This window comes from Zosterops lateralis (genome assembly GCF_965231275.1).
Source record: "Zosterops lateralis genome assembly, chromosome: 6".
Taxonomy (NCBI): Eukaryota; Metazoa; Chordata; class Aves; order Passeriformes; family Zosteropidae; genus Zosterops; species Zosterops lateralis.
Genome location: NC_139761.1, coordinates 51137356 through 51153760, shown reverse-complemented (window position 1 = coordinate 51153760; position 16405 = coordinate 51137356). Strand labels below are relative to the sequence as shown.

Sequence of the window (16405 nt, the reverse complement as noted above, 5' to 3'; positions counted from 1 at the left end):
TGTATCATATATTTGAGAATATAGAGAAGCAAACAGAAGTAAATATAGAGAAGCAAACCAGAAAAGTTCCACTCTCTGCTTCCATTAAAAATAAACACAAATTTGGGGAGAATAAAAATATATGATAATCTGGCAAAAAACCCATCAAAACCAGAAGTGTCCCCCAGAGTAAAAATCTGAGTGCTGTGACCTAATTTGCAAAGTCTGTGGGTACTTTTTAAGTCAATCAGCTTTAGTTTAGTAGTGTGCCTGACGATTAAATATTCTGAGCCATGGTCTAAGGCAACACAATCACCACACAGATCAGAACTTGTTAGTCATGCCCAACACCCCTGCAACTCAAATGCCCAGGAAATAGCGCACTTGGAGAAAATCTGCCCATTTCAGTTGGAGCTGCTCACATCTGCAGGGTAACGTCCCAGAAAAAATGAATCTTAGTGAGAACTGCTCTGTGGACAAGAGGCAGCATTTAGGTATGAATAGCCCATTCTACACGAGTCAAGTTTGCACTTACATTTTGCTCTTTATACACAAAGAGTTTATTCTTAAAGCATCAGAGCACTCTTGGCTTGAGCCATCTTTGCTTCAAAAGCTGAACACTGAAGAAGAACAACTCCAAAGCAAATGTCTTCAGAAAACGCTTTGTGAGGGTTTGGGGAATTATTTTTTTCCTTCCTACGGTTAGTGTCTGAGGGGAGATAACAGTGCAGGAAGGAAGAGACAGATGCATGAATGTGTACATACACTATCTATCTCCCAAAGCATGCATGCCTCTGGAAAAAGAAAAATAAATTCCAGAACATTTGAGGACTCTGCGTGGGAAATGCTGCAGAATGTGGTGTACTTTTCACCTCTGAACAGACACTACGAAAACACGAACAATGTGTAACTGACTGCACCACTAAAATTAAAATTCTAGTTTGAATGTTGCTATTTCATGCTGTTTTTTAACCACCAAGTAAAGTAAGTGATATCCAGCGCTGTACATTATAAAAATGCGAACAGATGGATGCGAGCATTGGCATCTGCCTGGTACCTTAATAATGGCACTGCACTGCAGATGGGGAAGTCATGTCCCCGAGAGCCTGCAGAGCTCTTGCTCCTTGGGACAAGAGAGAACTTCATTGTTTTATATATTTTTTAGGCTGGGGGTTTTGGATTTTTTTTAGGTAACAGAACAGAGCCTAACAGGCTGTGAGGAGAAGACACACAAAACTAAGAAACTCCACTTAGGCTAGGGCTGAGAGGAGAATAGGAAATTGAGTCAATGTCCATTGAGCAAGCAGTGAGAACACAAATGAAACTTTAGCTACTTACCCTTTTTCTGCATTGCTGTTCTAAGATCTTGCTTGCTTTGCTGTTGTTGGCCAGTAGCCACTTTGTCACCATCATCTTCATCATGGCTAGATTGCCCAACGGTGAGAATCTGCACTTGGCTTCCTATCTTCTGAACATCATCTTGAAAAGCAGCTGGGCCATCAATCCCTGTCAGACAGCAGCAAAAGCCTTAGTTGTCACTGTGTCAAGAAGTTACTGAAAAGAGAATTGCTCACTCACAGGAACAGCAGCTTTTCTAGGAATCACAGATTGGATGTTCACATTCAATAATATTGCCAGACTTAAACAAGACTTAAAGCCTCCAAGGGAAACATTTTACTTTCCACATACTGCACCAGAGAATCTCCAGGAGAGGATCAGGATTTCACTGGTGCCCTCCTCACCCCAAAGCACACCTGCCCCATGCACCAGAAACACTGAAAACTAAGCAGAAAAGAAACACACTGGAGAGAACTGACAAAGCAAACAGATAAAATTTTCATAAGGGCACACAGGTGATCCAGAAACAGAGGAACCTGAGTCCCAGGTTCTGCCCTATCCCCATATAAACACACTGCTATCACGAAATACTTCAAAGCTTCAAAACCCTGGAAAATTCACAAGTAGATCTGGCAGTGTATCCAACAGAGGGGCAGCATGTTAACAAGCCTAAATGCACCTTTTGAGTTAGGAAAATCACCATACAGTTAATACATCAGAGCAAAACTACAAGGAAGATATTACATATTCCCTGGAACCTCCATCCTCTTGGGATGCTTAAATCCCAACCAGGCACAGCCCCAAGCAACCTGCTGTGAGCAGGGGCGAGGGATAAGACAGTGCCCAGAGGCACCTCTCAGTCTCAGCCATGCTGTGATCCTGTGGCTCCTGACCAGAGCCAAAAAGAAACTATTTACCTCCTTATGGATGTAAATCACCTCCAAAGAGAGAAAAAGAAAATAAGGGGGGGGGTGGGGGGGGTGGGGTGTGCTCTTAATAATTTCATATTAAGAAATAATGCCACAAGCCAACTGCATTTTGTTTCTTCAGGACAGCAAGGTAAAACGGACTGCAAATGTACTTCAGCTCTTAGTTAAGACATGGAGCTGGAATATGTTACTAAATCAGCTATATAAAAATGCACTTCTGCATCTATAAAAATGGTAACATTTTCATGTATAGATATAATAAATAGCATGAGTTGTATAGTGCTGCTGTTGTAAAATTTTTGCTAATAAGCAAGCAACATTGTGGAGAGTTAGCACTACAAAGAGCTAATTCAGTAGAGGAATATGGTGCTTCTCCCACCAAACAGAGCTGCATAAACCCTGTGAGAAGGAGCTGCAGGGATCAGGATTTCTTTTTGGACTGTGATCTGTAGCAGAAGTCCCCAAGAATACCATTTCATCCTGCTTTGCCAGCAGCTGTCAACTTACATTAAAAGACAGCTGGATTATACATTTAGCATGCTTAACTGTACTTTGCAATATCTGCTGTCACTGCCACTGTAATAGGAAGCATAAGTGGAAAAAAGAGTGGTCCATATCCCCAGGAAGAGCACTGGCTGTGCAACCACTCGATGAGATGCAGTCTGACACTGCAGAGGTGTTAAACTCACAGACTTCAAGACCACAAGGAATTATTGATTCATCTGCATTACACAGACCCTGGCAATTTCTGGACCAAGCCTGAAAATTCTGATTTACTTGCAGCAAAGCTAACAACAACAACTAACAGCAAATAAATAATCTGTCCATCCAACCTTGAAGGACTAGATAAAGTCCATGGAAATGTCTCTTTGACCTTGCTAGGATGACAATTTCATGTCAGCTCTGCATGATACAGAATGAACACTATCACCTCCTATGCTGCAGGTATAATACAGCAGTGAAAAGAACTGCAGTTTCCCTAAAATTTATCCTAGGAGAAGCACCACTGCAAAGGTACTCTAGAACAGACAGACAGCTGCTCAGATCCTCTGTAGTATTTTTAACAGTTTTACAATATTAACCATTATCATTAAAGTGGCTGCCTAAAGATAGGTTCTTACCTTAATAGTCTGAATTTCAGAAGTGTTAAGAATCCATGAGTTTAACAGGATGCCTCATGCGTATCATATCTAGTCCCTTATTAAGCACTGGATGATACAAAAATAATTTTGAGAACACTTTTGAGAAGGAACAAAATACCTTAATTATTCCTCTTCAAAGCAGACATTGATCTGCAGCAAATGAAATGCCTTTGACAGCACTGAAGATTGCACTGAGGCTGCTTTTTTGGATGCCTGCAGAACATCTGCACTCACACCCCATGCTGTCAGGAACATCGTGTATTATTAGGAGTCAGGACAAAGGCTACACTGGCAGGTCACAGTCTTAGAGAAGAAAAATCAATTTCAGTATTTTGAAGAGTGCATCACTGGTAGAGTGTGTTATTAAGTGTTAGGAATGGTTCCACTGGTGAGCACATTTAAGGGAATGAAATATGCAGCAAGACAGAGGATTAAAAAAAAAGAGAGAAAAAAAAAAGAACCTCTGCTGCATTAGAACACTGTAGGTGGTTCATGGCAAACACAGCATTAACTACATTAACTACTTAATACTTGTGTGTGTGCATAATCTTTGTAGCTACACATGCATGTGTAAAATGGGATTAAATGCAGGCATACATACATATTTTTCTATATCATGAGGTACAAGTGCATCTTTGTAAGCCAGAGTTCAAAAGGCAGCTTTGCCATCACCTACTAAATGTCTGAAAACACCTGGAAACACTTCCAAGCTTTTGTAACCATGATATTCAAGGTGGATCTCTCCCCCTATTTGCCTCGCTGACTCCTTTTCATCCACTTCCTAGATTTGTTCTCTGTGTAATAAAACAAGCCACTCATCTATAGTTTCTGTGCTTAAGGACACAGTCAAAAGAGGCAAAGAAGCTGAGTGGGTTGTGCCAAAAAAGTTTTTATTGCTATGGTCAGCATTTTTTACAATGCTTCCCAAAAATCAGGCAGGGAAAAAATCTGACAGAGACTGCTTTGAATACCTGCCATGAAGAAAGGGGAATTTTTGAGAGGCAAATGTGAAGGAGGCCAGAGAAGAAAGAAAATTGGAACAACTCTTAGAATACCAGTCCCTTCAGAAAAGGCCTTTTGGTACACTTAGACTTGATCATGTCTCAGATGAAAACCAGAGGTACCAGAAATGAAAACAAAGCAATGCTGGGGAAGAAAGAAAAGCATCAGTAAATGAGCATTGCTGGCATTTATATCCTGCAAACTACTATTCATCAATGCCTGTATTCTCTTAGCACCTAAAATCTTATAGACAGTATTTATAAATAGGCAGCACCAATGTGTTAAAGGCTGGCAATCTGAACTACTGAATGACAAACAAGATTACGTATCAGGAAAGGAACAGAGCATAGAAAACAAGTAATTCTGTCCCTGCTTTATAAATGAGGAGCTGCAGGATAGGGAAGTTCTTGTTCTCATTTTACAGAGCGTTTAAGGCACAAGTTTGATGGATAAAGCTGGGCACACTGCTCACAGACTAAGAATATTACTAAGCCCTTTGCAGATCAGACCTGGAGAGCTGACCAAGTTCAGGCAGGAGGCCTCTGGAAAAGAACACTCATTTCCTGAGCTCAGCCACTGCTCTGACAAAGGAGTCACATCCATGTGGATAACACCCAAGGCTGTGGGTGCAAAAGCTGTTCAAGATCTCTGCAGAGCAGCTCTCCCTCCAACTGAGGGACATCCCTTCAAAGGATGGCCTGGCTCTGAGGTCAAAGACAGGGAATCCCAGGGAGGTCTGACACCAGAACAAACAGTTTCCACCCTTTAGAGAACTTGGCTTAAAGCAAGCCCTGCTGACAATATTTTCTAAGCCATTTCCCATTATATTCCTGTTCTCACAGGGGCTGTGCATCCACTGATAGGGGTTCAAACAACTGCAAAATCACTAATGATTTGTTTAGAGAGAAAGGAAAAAAATAGAATTTTTTTCTTGAAAGGACATCTAGAGGTGATTTAGTCCAAACTTCCACTGGACTATTGCTAGCACGAGATCAGGACAATAAAAGCAAGTACTTCAGCACTAAGCTCTACATTCACTCTGATGAAATCTAAAACAGTAAACAGGAACTGTACATTCATAAATCTGAATCCTTAGGAGGTCAAAAGTACTTCACAATCAAGTTCATATGTTGCCAAAGCACAGCCTGAAAGGTTTGTTAGATCTAGAAATAACAGGACTTTTCTTGATGGAAATTCACCTATTGTTCCTTCTACCCTTTTTTTTAGTGCCCAGGGAAGCTGAGATAAATCTGCTTTACATGAACTTCCCTCTCCCCAGCAGAAAGGAAGTGCTACAGTGAGAAATGATGCTTTTTACCCAACAACTGCTGCTGCTTTCTGAGCCAGCCAGTGTTAATGTAGCTGCTCGTTACATATGAAAACGGGACAGGATGCACAAATCAAAACACCCAGACAGGCGTGAAGGAGAGAGAAGAAACACAGAAGAAGCCAACCAAATGACAACATGGAATAGCCACCGTGGCAGGAAAAGCTCCATGTGTCACAGCAGCTTCCTGGCTCCCAGAAAGTCAGCAGGAAATTCCCAGTGTACCACTTGCATTTAAGGTACAGCATAAGGGGAAAACTTCTGCAAAAGTATTGATTATTTTGATATTCTAAGCACATCCAGGTTCCTGATTTCACTGACGAAAACAAAATCTTAATTTATGTTGTCTCTGTCAGTTCAGAGCATGGTTTTCCTAGAATGTACTTACATAGTCTAAGTGCAAGAGTTTTGGGAAAAACCAAAGCCAACCAACCATCAATAGCTTTTCACAGAATGATTCCTGAATTTTCATATCAGATGTCACTCTGTATTAACTCCTGGCTTCTCAGGCTTTTCTGGGGTTTTTTAAACATTCCTGATTTGCCCCATTCACTGCACACAGCCAAAAATGCACTTTATGCTGTGGATTTATTAACTTCTTTGCAAACTTCTCCCCTATCTTAGGGGGAAAACCTCACCAAACAAAGTAATGACTCCACTATGTACTTGTAATACTTGCATGAATCTCCTTTGTTTTAAAGAATAATCAAGATATTTGACAGCTAAAGATGCTTTGGTTTTATATTTATATATATTATATTCATATATGTGTGTTATATTATATAATTATTTATATTATAGGGTGCATACTTTTTGTAGGTTCCTGCTGCAAATATTTTCACTAATTTGCATGATTTTTCTGTTGAACCACCTAGTGATGCTGTACACTGGGTTCACTGCTATCCCTGAATCACTCCAATCTGCCACAAATCAAAACAGAATTTGATCCACCATCTCCATTTGAAAGACAACCATTTTACATTTGTTACATCTGGGGGTTTTTTTCTCCCCGATACTGAATATTATGCCAAGCAATAAACTGTGAGACTGAAGCTTTCAGAAATACCAGTTTAATGAGCTAAGCTACTACAAAATGTCATCAATTTACTGCAGTTCCAGGTTCTGTCCCACAAAAATTATGGTTCTTTTTAAAAATAGGCACAGTGCACTCTGCATACTGCCATTAAGAAATACCAGTAATAATTACAGATTTAGAAGGAATTGCTGAATACCATGTTACCCTTCACAGAATTACAAAGTGCACTGACATGAGCAGTTAGCTACATTCCTTTTCCTATGCCAGTGTAACCTCATTAAACCTGATATTTCTCTCACGTTTGTCTTCAGCACATTGTTCTGATCACAGCTTCATCACTCTTCAAGCCACTTAAAAAAGCATTACACATCTAAAACCGGAGTGCAGTCATTACACTACAGCTTCAACAGCTACTCATGTATAATTCAACAATTTTTTGCCCTGAATTAGCTTCTTATTCATAGGACCTGCTCTAAGTGTTCTTTTTTTCTTAAAACACAAAGAGCTGGGCTATGCTTAGAAAGGGAAGGTCCACTATAGCTAAATACTAACAAAAACCTTTAAAATGCTATTTTAGCATGTTAAGTGCACTCACCCCTCAGCATTCATCCTTCTCAATTACAGGACATACAAAGGTTACACTCAGAGTGGAGACAAACCTGAAGCAATTGCAAACCTAAATACAGAACCTAAAATTTCCAAAGATTTGCAGTAATTACCAATTAACTCCCTCCAACAAAATCTCTTGGGCTAAAACATGGCATAAAATCACTTCCCCTTCATCCATTTTCATAGTTAGATCTGAAGTTATTAGCAAATCCATTCAATGCCATTATTAAAAAATCTTTGCTTAAGACTTACATTTATTTTTAAAAGTAACTGAAAATTAATACAAGTTCCACTACAGGGTTTTGTTAACCACTTGCATTCTCTTCCTTCCTAAGTTCAAAATTACCTATGTCTGTAGTGGATTTATCAGCAAAATCCCTCTGGAATTTAAAAGACACATTTGGTTTTACTTTTACATCGAGTAAAAAAAAATATTGTGCAGCTTTGATAAGGATGGAAGACTGGAAATCCAGTCGTAATCCTCCCAGGTTTACAACACTGTCAAAGGTAAACCACATATTATTCCCAGGGTGAAATGATACATGAATGAACAGCTAAATCCCAGGGTACAGAAAAAGTAGACAAGCTGCATGAGGTGCTGTGTCTATGCCCTGAACATAGTTTGACTGAGTTTTATTGGCTTCTAATCATCAACATGAACTTCAGGAGAGGAGACACTCAGCATTTTCTTTGCTGTAATTGATGTATTATTGATGAATAACACCTCCACTCTCTGAAAACTTGGAACTGATGGGCAAATGCTGAAGGCCAGGGAAGAGCTCCCATTGCAGAGCAGGATGAGCAATAAAAATTGCAGCAGAGGCTGAGGTTTCTAGAATTAAAAATATTAGTTCCCAACACATAGAGCACTGTCAGCCTGCCAAAGTTCTCAGTCCACATGAAGTGACTTTACTTTTACTGACACAACTTGCTCTTATTAACACAGGCCAACGTTTGCCTGCTTCGAGGATTTTTCAAGAGATGAGTAAAATTATAACTGGCATGTGAGGAAAAATACTAGGTGTTTCCTGCTGTGGGATAATAAAGAAACTGTGCAGCACAATATCTTCAGTTCTGAACACAGTACAGACACAGGCATGTCAAAAGAGGTATTACATGAGATAAAACAGAGCCTCAAGGCTATGCCCTAACCATGATTTAAGTATTAGCTCACATAATGCTCCCTTACAGGTTTTCATTTAAACCAGCAAAAGAATTTTTCCTCTTCAGCAAGATGTACTTCAAAATAAAATTTGGCATTTGCATTACTAAGCTGGAATGTCATTACTTTTTACATTAAACTGGGAAACGTTTGCTTTCTGTTCATTTATTTTGCCAATAATTTTCCATTCAGTTAATGTTACCTTTGACACACACCATTTTTCCCTCAAATATATGAACAGCCTTTAGCTCAGGGCCAGACTCTAAAGCCTGTATAGCCTAGAGCTTCCCTTGCAGCCAGAAGAACTACACACAGAGAGATGCTGTAGATTCAGATCTCAAGAATTACGCTGCAATACGCTAAGGATTTTACTAAGGTAGGCTCAAGTCCTGCAAAATCCCTACAGATAAGCTCCAATACTTTGACCTCAATAATTAACCTTATTAGTCACTGCTATCTTTAAAGTGACTTGTTGAGGATATACACTACTTTCTCACTGAAGCAACAGTAGAGAAACTGTTGGACAAGCACAAGACAGGAATACTGTACAGCCCAGGCAGGACAATGTTACCGTGGCCTTATTCAAGAACTGCAAATTATCGGAAAGTTATTTCATTTCATTAATCATTCAGCACCAAATAAAAAGTAATTGTATGTGGTACAACAGCCTCCCTTTTTCTGTGAATATACATACATACATACATACATATATATATATATGTAATAAAATTTAAAGTAGTTCATTACTTCTTCCACCTAGCTCAAATTGTAAATCTAAGAGTGGCGATGTCATTTCTACCTGCTCTTTTGTCATTACCAATAGTGTATTTTTTTCATCTACTCAATCGCACACAACGTCATTGCAGAAAACTTTTTGTACAAACACCTCCCATTTGTAAGCCAGGTGGGACAAAGTAACACAAGCAACAACTTGAAAAACTCCTTTCAGGATGTTATCTCAGTGTTGTTGAATTGATTTTCAAAACGTCCCCTTAACCTCTAATTTGTATAGTTTAAACATCACTCAGAGCTGCAATTTAAGGCTGCTTCTCCAAACAAGATTAGTTTCAGACAATCTAAAAGGGCACACTCTTGTAAGATGGTTCTCATTTTTTTTACCACTGCAGGAAAATACCATCATCTTTCCTTCAGGAACTTTCTTCCTCCTCTGCAATTTGAACAAACACTCTCCTCTGGAAAAGACTCCATGCACAATTTTTTTGACTCCAAGGCTGTACATGCCCAGACACGACCAAGTCACACGCATTTTCCAACCTCAGAAAAATGTCAGGAAATTACTTCTAGACAATTTTCAGATTTTCGAACAAATTATATTAAAAACAAGAGAGAGAATCAACAGCAAAATAAAGAATTTAACATCTGACATGCAGCTGCATGCAGCTAACCTTTGTGTTTCCCTTTTTTCTCCTTTCTGGTGCTGCTGCTCTGACAGCTTGCAGCTGCTGCCTTGGTTTTTTTAGTTGGTTTCGGAGCTTGGGCGTCCACTACCACCTTTACATCTTCCTGTTCAGCCTCCTGCACTGCTTCAGAGAATCAGGGTACCCCACCAAAAAAAGAAAACAAACAGAGAGAGAAGAGAGAAACAAAGAGAGAGACGAGAGAATGAATTGAGAACTTTGCAAAGGCATAAAAGAGAAAAGCAAACATAGCAGGGTTTGGTATTTCAGACAATTCATGCAGTGAGGAGAGCCAAGTAAACCAGAATTTGCAAAGGTACAGTAAAAATGTGAAAGTGTAAGGTTCACTGAGATATATTTCCTTACATTTTTCTTCCTTGCAATAATATATCAACTCCTAGCTTTCAATCCAAAAGTGACATCAGAATATCATTGCATTACTGAGCTACTGTAGAAAGCATTTTTCCTCATAGTAAAGCTCTGCCAGAAGGATCATCAACAGTGGCAGCATGAAGGCAGAAAAATTTTATTTTGACTTTGTAGCATCCATGCTTAAAGCTATATCCTAACTCTCTAAATAAGGAATCATCTGAAGGTTACTTTCAAAGCACATCTTGCATCATTGTATAACACAGCATGATGAGTAGATTGGCCATGCATTTTATGGTGAAACCATACCCAAGCTGAATTTAAAAACTCTGCCTTACTTTGTATCATACACAAATTAATTAATTCCTTGGAAAGACTCTCTACAAAATATGCATGGCATAAAGTGTGAATGCCAGCATAATTCATGCAGTTCCTTGTTTTCAAAGTAAAAAGAAGCTTTATCATTTTCCTAAAAGCACGACACACTTTGAGGTCAATATTTGAGTCTCTGAAAGCAACACATGCCATAACTCTTTCCTCTGGCTAGACCATACCTTGAAGTGAGATAAATATCACCATTGCCTTTGTGAAGTGCATAAAGAAACTGTCAAACTTCGCACCCCAAGCTATAGGTGGGCACTAAGAGATTTTGGGGTTGGCTGCTGGTCACTGGTAACTGTTAAACCCCACAGGCTTCATGTGGTGACCATGGTTTGTCTCCCTGGCACATGGGCCTCCCATCCTTTCTTTTCCCCAAAACTAAAGTACTTTCTTTAAAAGGAGAAAAAAATTCCACTAAGAACCATTACAGGAGAGAACGGGTTGCCCTAAAATTACTTCAAAAATATCCAAACTTCTTAAACGCCCAAAAGACTAAATGACTCTCAATGACGTGTGGACTGACACTATTCTCTCTCTGAGGGGGAAAATTCTCCTTAAGCTTCTGGTCTGTGAAGCAACTTTCCTCCTCAGCGAATCCTTCAAGCGCACAAACAGAAATAGAAACACCAGGGAGATTCTCAGAGGAGAAAGATGAAACAGATTTAGTCATGTCTGTGTAGACTGCAGCTCCCAAACCCGCTGCTACCCTCCCCAGCACAGCAATCTGTTATGAGTAGCACTGCATTCACAACACAGCAGGCACCTGAGGCACTCAGGAAACACATGCTCCTCTTCTCATTGTGCAGGGGAAGGGTTCCAGTTCTACAGAGAATATACATTAAATTATTAGAGGAGAGACTTGAAGCCCAAAGAAACAGCTTGTCACCGCCCAATTTTTCATGCCTGTCTCTGTCAAACACTAATCACAGGACTGCAATCCCTTTGCTGGGTGGAAAGCAGCACTGGAAATGAGTAGGACAAAATCAAAGGAGCGAGTGCACAGGGAAAATGGCACATAAAAGACAGTACACTGGGTCCTACCACCATGGGCATGGCAGCCTTAGACTAAGCAGGGAACCAGAGTCAGCTCCCCACAGTGTTTAAATAGGTGTGATTTGCCAACCCAGCACCCCTGCTATATTTGTACCTCAGTCTCTCTTTCAAAACTAGGCTGTGTTCTTTTAATTGTTTTGAAGATGATAATCCATGTTATAATTAAATTCAGTACTTTACAAATGACCTATATTAAATGGTCAGGTAGTTCTCTAAATCATTTTAAATCCGGATGTATTCATTCACTCAGAAGAAGCACCATTTACTTGGTCCAAAGCAATGATCAATCAGCAAAGGATGAGACTTTCTGACATTATTAATTGCAAAGTTAAAGATTTATCTTCTCTATCTTGCCAGCCATTCTTTGATCTTTCAATTAAATCTCTGAAGTTTTTTGAGATACTTTTGCCTCAAAACTTCAAGCGAGACGTATCTGATTATAAGTTCAGTGAGGGAGCTCCAAAGGACAGCGAAGGGAATATTTCCATTGCTTTACTCTATGAGGCAGAGAACAGGATTTCAGCCCAGTAGCCATTCTGAGCATTAAACCTTGGCTGCTGTCTGTGCTAAATGGGCCTTTCAGACACAAGTGATGGAGGCTGCAAAATAAGATTTAAATCATAAAGATAATGATACTGTGCCTGGGTTCATGAAAGGAACTGGCACAGAATGTCCTGTTTTTAAAGGATACATTTCTGAGTATTACCATTACATTTAAAGTACTACCTCTGTAATAATTCCAAATGTAATCCCAACATGCCATCTCCACCACAAAACCATCTAGTTCTTAGCTTTTAGCTATTTGGTGAATAGCAGACCTTGACTAAGGCTCACCCAATCACCCATATTTTCTCTGCTGCTGTCTGCAGACACCAAAGAAAGTTTGCTTTCTGCACAAATTCAGTTCAGGGCAGTTGGTTATATCCTTGCATTTAGGCAAGCTCCTGTCAGTAGGCCAGGCAGGATTTGGATCCTTGCAGCCTGCAAACCCAAAGGGACAGGTCTGTGAACCTCTCCTGCTCAGCTGGTCCAGCAGCCTTGGATGTGGAGCAAAGTGAAAAATCCTGTTTTCTGTTTCCAGTGCTTTCTCCTGCCCTGGAGAGTTGGAAGAAGGAACATTTCTAAGCCCTGTGCACTCGCTCTGCAGCTGGTCATTAGCATGTGCAGCTTTGAACTTCTCCAACCAACATTCCTTCCAGGCTGCCTTTGTGGAGATGAAGTCAGAGAAGCAGTGTTTTTCCCCAGCCACATTGTCAGGGGATCAAATGTCTTCTCCTCTGCTCTCTACTGCATCTTTGGATCATTATCTAACAGACTGACAAGAATTTCCCTTCTCAGCAGGATGGAAACCTTGAGGTTAACTCTAGCCTACATTTTCCACAGCCTCTAGATAGCCCCATAAAGCAATTTACAGCTCCCTGCAAGAAAGCCTGAATAAGGAAAATGAGATAAACTGGTTCCCTAAATAATATTCACTGATATAACAATATGATTATGTCCTTTGCTGGACATCAAAAAGTTAAAAACAATTTATTTATCCTCTGGTGCTGCCTATCATTAAGAACCTTAAATGCAGCTACATGGGGATGGAATTTCAAAGACTGTCACTCAAAAATGCATTAATTTCAGTACAGCTACCCATTTAGGAAGCTTTAGAAATCCCTACTGACATTATCTTAAACAGTAGGAGACTAGATTTGAAAATCTATCCTGATACTTCATATGCCCCACCCCAGATTATTAAAATCTTCCCTTAAAAGAACCCAGAGATTTTCCTTTTCCATAAGAATTATTTGTTTGTACTAGAATTTGGACTCAGACAAGAAAAAAAATGGAGGACCAAGTGCTGTAGTGAGTCAGCATTCCAAACAGAAAAATCCACTGCACTCTCAGACCTGGTATTTCATACTAGTTTGAACTTAATAAATTGTAAAAAATAGTTTTGAGATAAATGCCAAGCTTACGAATAAAACAACTACATGACTTTAATTTCAGTATTATTCATCCACATTCGTTAAATCAAATACTGACTGCTAACCTCAGCAGAGTATTAAAAAAAGTATTTTTCAGGAGACAGAAAGGAACACAGATTGCAATATTAGTTCAGGATCTGAGATGAAAAGAAAAGAAGAACAAACAGTCTGTTAACATAACACAAGTGAGTGTGGAAGGGCTTTGTCAAGGCAGACAAGGGCACCGTCCCAGCTTTGCCTTTCACCACCAATGGCCTAACTCAGAAAAGGTGAAAAAAAGGAAACCTCTCCATGAACCAGTTGTGTGATGGACAACACTCCAGGTTACAGGGATAAAGCTGCAATGCCCAGTCAAATAAAAAGGATGCAGCTTGTAAGCATGTGAGTAAACTATGATGCAGACAAAGGTCTTCTTCAATTCTGTAAATTACCCACATATATTTATATGAGTGAATGAAAACGTAAAACATGTCTTTCCATCTGGCTTTCATGATGAGAAGTTCACACAGGAAATAAGTTTCAAAGTAGCATGAATGAAAATGCAGATTTCTTTTTGCCATTTGTATGACCATATTTCTTGATATGAGTGCTTGCACACTCTTATAATCTTTGAGGAAGAAAAAAAATAATCTATGAATCATAACTTACCAATCTCTATCACATAAAAATGCCATCTGCTAAAAAAAGGGTGTTTCGATCAGTACGTTATGTGAAGAATGAAGTAAATGAAAAATCACAAAAAGGAAAAACAATTCTAAAATTGTGCAGTCTGTCTGGAAAACACTTCAAGTAGGAAGAGGTTGAACCAGACAATGAGAGGCATGTGAGGCAAGTATAAGGCAAATACTGTATAAGACAAATATTCGTCCTATTTACCAACATACTCGCAATAATGAAAGAGAAATCCAGGTTGAGTACCATGGAAAGAATGGTCAACTACAGTTCAGTCAGGGTGTACTCTAACAACTCTATGTGAATTGGTTGTCCTTTTCTTTCCTGATGCCTGAGATGCTCTAGTGTTTCACTGTAAGAATGGCTTGCTGCTTTTCTTGGTAAATTTCCAGTCTTAGTCAATCTTCCTGGTTATTTGGGCTTTCGTTTATTATTAGTTTATTTAATCAACTTAGGTTCTGAATTGGTCTAGTATTTCTACAATCATTTACAAGACACTGGAGTCTATCAGAAATATTCTGAGGGTGGGCAAACCCACGATATTTTACAGTGCAGTGAAATATTTTTATTAGTTTTACATAGACCACACAAATAGTTAAATACAAGGACCTGAATTAGGACAAAGACTTTGGTGTGTTAGTTACTGTTTAATCACACACAAAGATTTGATTCCTGCTTCAAAATGCTAATAATCAAAGGCATTACTCCTCCAGCCAGTAACTTACAGTCAGATTCCAGATTCCCCAAACTTTATTGCCAATAAATTCCCTACAGCCCCTTGCAGTTTATGCCTCTAACAGTGATGTGATGACCAGGCTGATGTTGCAAACCTGAAAATACTCAGAATGAAACGGGATGGGTACTTTAGTGCTCAAAAAAAAGGAACCAATGTACCTGGGAACTTGGTGCTCTTATGGACACTATTAGAAGCTCATTGGCCTAACACTTCATCAGAGAGAACAAGGGAAGGAATTAAAAGAATCTTCTTAACTCCCATGTACCTGCTGCCTAATCCTGGGGAGGGGGAGGGCAAAGGGAGCACGTGAAGTGGAGAGTTGATAGCAATGAACTAGACTTTGGGAAAGCAGACAACTAATGAAGGAAGCTAAAATGATCTATGAAAAACCTATGCCAGGAAGATTAAAGACAGTGATAAATTACATAATTACTTTGTGATACTGGAGCCTTGAGGGCACAACTAGGCTTTAATTGCCCTGAGCCTCTCTGGGGGGTTCCACCCATAACCTGCCCATGGGCTTTCTTCCAGCTGAGCCCAGGGCTGTGCTGTAGGTGCTGCTTCCCAGCCTGTCTCCTGGGAGCATCCTGGCACTGCAGGCAGCTCATCTGCCCCACGGAGATATGTGCACTGCAGCATCTCCTTTCTGCACTGACTGGTACCCTGGAGGGCCCTGGTTCATCCCTTGCCGTGTCTGGGACTGCAGGAATCCTGCTGGCAGCTCTGCCTGCTCTGTTTGCAGCCTTTGGGGTGGGACTCTGCCTGCCAGGGCATCTCCTGTGCTGGGGCACCCCCAGCTCCTCCCTCCTGAGATACTGCCCAGGGCAGAAAACAGCCAAATATGAAGAAGTAACGGAAAGTAAATACACTTTAAGTAGGACAATAAAGAAAGAGAAGGGAGTTTCTCAGGCCATTTTCTCTAAGCTTTCCTCTCAAATCGTTCAGTACCAAGAACCACAAAAAGACCTGTGAAACACTTGCTACCCACTGCCCTCTGCCCCTTGCTGCTGGGTTAGTTTGTTTATTTTGGAAGTGCACTGGTGCAGTGAGGACTGCTGACAAATCAAAAAGATGCTTCAAAGATTAAGGTGAAGAGACCGTGGCTGAAAAAAAGATTTCAGAATATGTGCTTATTGGAAGTTAAGTCTTTTGCCCACATGATGTTTGGAGTGCTGCCTGATCTCTCAGTATTAACAGCCCTTTGCAAAGAACATTCCTTGCTATCTTGAAAAAATAAACAAATACCTACTCATTCCAAGGTCAGTGAAAAACAGGGATG

At 40.0% G+C, this 16405-nt stretch overlaps 1 protein-coding gene across 4 annotated transcripts in view; it reads right to left on the bottom strand.

Moving 5' to 3' along the window:
* Positions 1-16405, bottom strand: part of TUB (TUB bipartite transcription factor) — an 89271-nt gene that overhangs the window by 38528 nt on the left and 34338 nt on the right. For all 4 annotated transcript variants that reach the window (XM_083863530.1, XM_083863532.1, XM_083863531.1 and 1 more), the window contains exon 4: positions 1318-1485. In XM_083863530.1, coding sequence (XP_083719656.1) covers positions 1318-1485 — 168 coding nt within the window. The remainder of the gene's footprint in view (positions 1-1317; positions 1486-16405) is intronic.